At 40.0% G+C, this 2,522-nt stretch overlaps 1 protein-coding gene across 1 annotated transcript; it reads left to right on the forward strand.

Moving 5' to 3' along the window:
• Window positions 1–219: 219 nt before the first annotated feature.
• Window positions 220–2,304, forward strand: LOC127412778 (cytokine-like protein 1). The gene is made up of 4 exons (XM_051649417.1): window positions 220–481; window positions 583–627; window positions 868–1,014; window positions 1,742–2,304. The coding sequence occupies exons 1-4, from the start codon at window positions 329–331 to the stop codon at window positions 1,841–1,843; spliced, it is 447 nt and encodes a 148-aa protein (XP_051505377.1). The 5' UTR covers window positions 220–328; the 3' UTR covers window positions 1,844–2,304.
• The last annotated feature ends 218 nt before the right edge of the window (window positions 2,305–2,522 follow it).

A 2,522-nucleotide genomic window follows, 5' to 3' on the forward strand; every position in this document is an offset into this window, starting at 1 on the left:
AAGGCCGTGCTACGCTACATGGACTCTTCCAAGCACCCCTCTCTCTAGCAGAGTTTCAAGACTGTAGTCGTTCAACAAATCCGAATCAGCAGTATACTTGAGACAAGTTTTTTCAAAACATACTATTCATTCCTCATTTATTGACTCTCTCTCTCTTTCTCTCTCTCTCTCTCTCTCACACACACACACACACACACACACACTCCGCCCAGCAGAAACACGAGCATCTGCGCGTTCACGACAAGTGGTTTCAGTTGCATCGCGCTCTCTCTCCTGTTGACATCAAAAGATTGTGCTTATCACTGAGACTTATTTGAGAAATACAGACATGAGAGCTCACATGAGACTCGTTTCTTTCATCTTTATTGTCAGTTTGATTTGGTTCACGCGCTGCGCGCCGCCAACATGTTATTCGCGCGTGCTGGTACTCAGTAAAGAAATCATGGAGATTTTGGACAAAATTCATAAATCCAGTCGCACGGTAAGTGAATGTCAGTATACAGTTTAATAAGTCAATATACAGTTCTGTGTGTTTTGTTTGTGTTATGGTCATGTATAAACTTTAAGTTTTAATTCTTACAGAAAACATGCGCTGAGATTTTGCCAAAGATGTTTCTCGATGTGCACGTGAGTGTCCTTTTCTGTGAAAAATGAAAATGAATAATGTGCATTGATTTAATGTGTTTTGTATGACGTTCTTTCTAAATGCGATGGTTGTTTATTTACATAAAAGTGGATTTAAACAACAATAAAAAAGGTTTAAACTAAAGGACACTGAAATTAAAGTGCTGAGTCAGTGTTTCTTTAGGGGTTTTGGATGATGGATGGATGAGCTGTGATTTGAGAACATCCTCTGATTTGTTCCAGAACTCTTGCATCACAACAAAGTTGCGAGACTTCCTGTATGTGCTTGAAAATCTGCCCATAGAAGACTGTAGAGAGAAACCGCGCATTCGATACCTGAAGCGGCGAGTCCAGGTGCTGTACACCATCATTAACCGCGTGTGCTATCGGGTATGTGACGTCATCTGAACCTCTACATATGCAGACAGGTCTCTTTTGACATGTTGTTACTGACTGAGATGTGTGTGTGTGTGTGTGTGTGTGTGTGTGTCTGGTTGTGTGTGTCTCTGTTTGTGTGTGTGTGTGTGTGTTTGTGTGTTTCTGGGTGTGTTTATGTGTGTGTGTCTGTGTGTGACTGTGTGTGTGTGTGTGTGTGTGTGTGTGTGTGTGTCTGGTTGTGTGTGTCTCTGTTTGTGTGTGTGTGTGTGTGTGTGTGTTTGTGTGTTTCTGGGTGTGTTTATGTGTGTGTGTCTGTGTGTGACTGTGTGTGTGTGTCTGTGTGTGTGTCTGTGTGTGTGATTTTGTGTGTGTGTGTGTCTGGTGTGTGTGTGTGTGTGTGTGTGTGTGTCTGGTTGTGTGTGTGTGTGTGTCTGGTTGTGCGTGTGTTTGTATGTGTGTGTGTGTGTCTGGTTGTATGTTTGTGTGTGTTTGTGTGTGTGTGTATGTGTTTGTGTGTATCTGTGTGTGTTTGTGTGTGTGTATGTGTGTGTGTGTGTGTGTGTGTGTGTGTGTACCTGTGTGTGTCTGGTTGTAAGTTTGTGTGTGTTTGTGTTTGTGTGTATCTGTGTGTGTTTGTGTGTGTATCTGTGTGTGTGTGTGTGTGTGTGTGTGTGTGTATCTGTGTGTGTGTGTGTGTGTGTGTGTATCTGTGTGTGTCTGGTTGTGTGTGTGTGTGTAGGATTTGGTGTATTTCACAGATGAATGTGTCGCTCTGGAAACAGGAAACAGCAGTCCTCGATACACAGAAGACCGACTGCAACTTCTAGAAGACGAAAACTGAGAAACAAACAGTTTCATTCAATGCTACAAGCTCACAACGATCGTCCCTAATATTTAACTAAAGACATGTTGGTAACACTTCACTATAAGGTTCTATTCGAATATGTTGATATTTGATAATAGGGCAAAAATCGTATTCTTGATAATTTTTGTTTTGTTTTCCTGTAATAATATCTAAAAATCATCAAAACAAGATACATTAGATTGAACTTGGTTTAGAAACAACACTGCATAAGATATTTGGGTTTTTCAGAGAATGTATTTTTAACATGTGTATTTTGTCTTACTGTACTGGCAGAGTTTTTATAGTCAAAACAAGTGAAAAAAATGTACCAGTGCTGAAGAAGTAATCCAAAGTATTTAGATTACATTACTGACCTTGAGTAATCTAACAGAATACATTACAAATTACATTTTACAGCATGTATTCTGTAATCTGTTGAAAACATTTTAAAAGTAATCCACCAAACCTTGTGTGTATTTAGGCATTCCACCAGCAAGGGAAAAACATTTCCACAGGAAATTTGTGAAATGCCGGTCATTCCTCTCAAACCTTTCAATAATAAACTGATGGGGTATTTGCATGCTGCACTTTGGCTTATTGAGCACAACATGTTAGTGAGATGGTTTGTATGTTTTTACTCTCAGCACACGCTTAAACATGCATGACACGCATGCTG

This window comes from Myxocyprinus asiaticus, chromosome 22 (assembly GCF_019703515.2).
Source record: "Myxocyprinus asiaticus isolate MX2 ecotype Aquarium Trade chromosome 22, UBuf_Myxa_2, whole genome shotgun sequence".
NCBI classification, from domain to species: Eukaryota; Metazoa; Chordata; class Actinopteri; order Cypriniformes; family Catostomidae; genus Myxocyprinus; species Myxocyprinus asiaticus.

What these genes read in the sequence shown, in the direction of transcription:
- LOC127412778 (XM_051649417.1), top strand. Translation starts at nt 329, where the DNA reads ATGAGAGCTCACATGAGACTCGTTTCTTTCATCTTTATTGTCAGTTTG. An exon ending in AGATGTTTCTCGATGTGCAC is followed by an intron (nt 628 to 867) that starts GTGAGTGTCCTT and finishes GATTTGTTCCAG; the next exon opens with AACTCTTGCATCACAACAAA. An exon ending in TTAACCGCGTGTGCTATCGG is followed by an intron (nt 1,015 to 1,741) that starts GTATGTGACGTC and finishes GTGTGTGTGTAG; the next exon opens with GATTTGGTGTATTTCACAGA.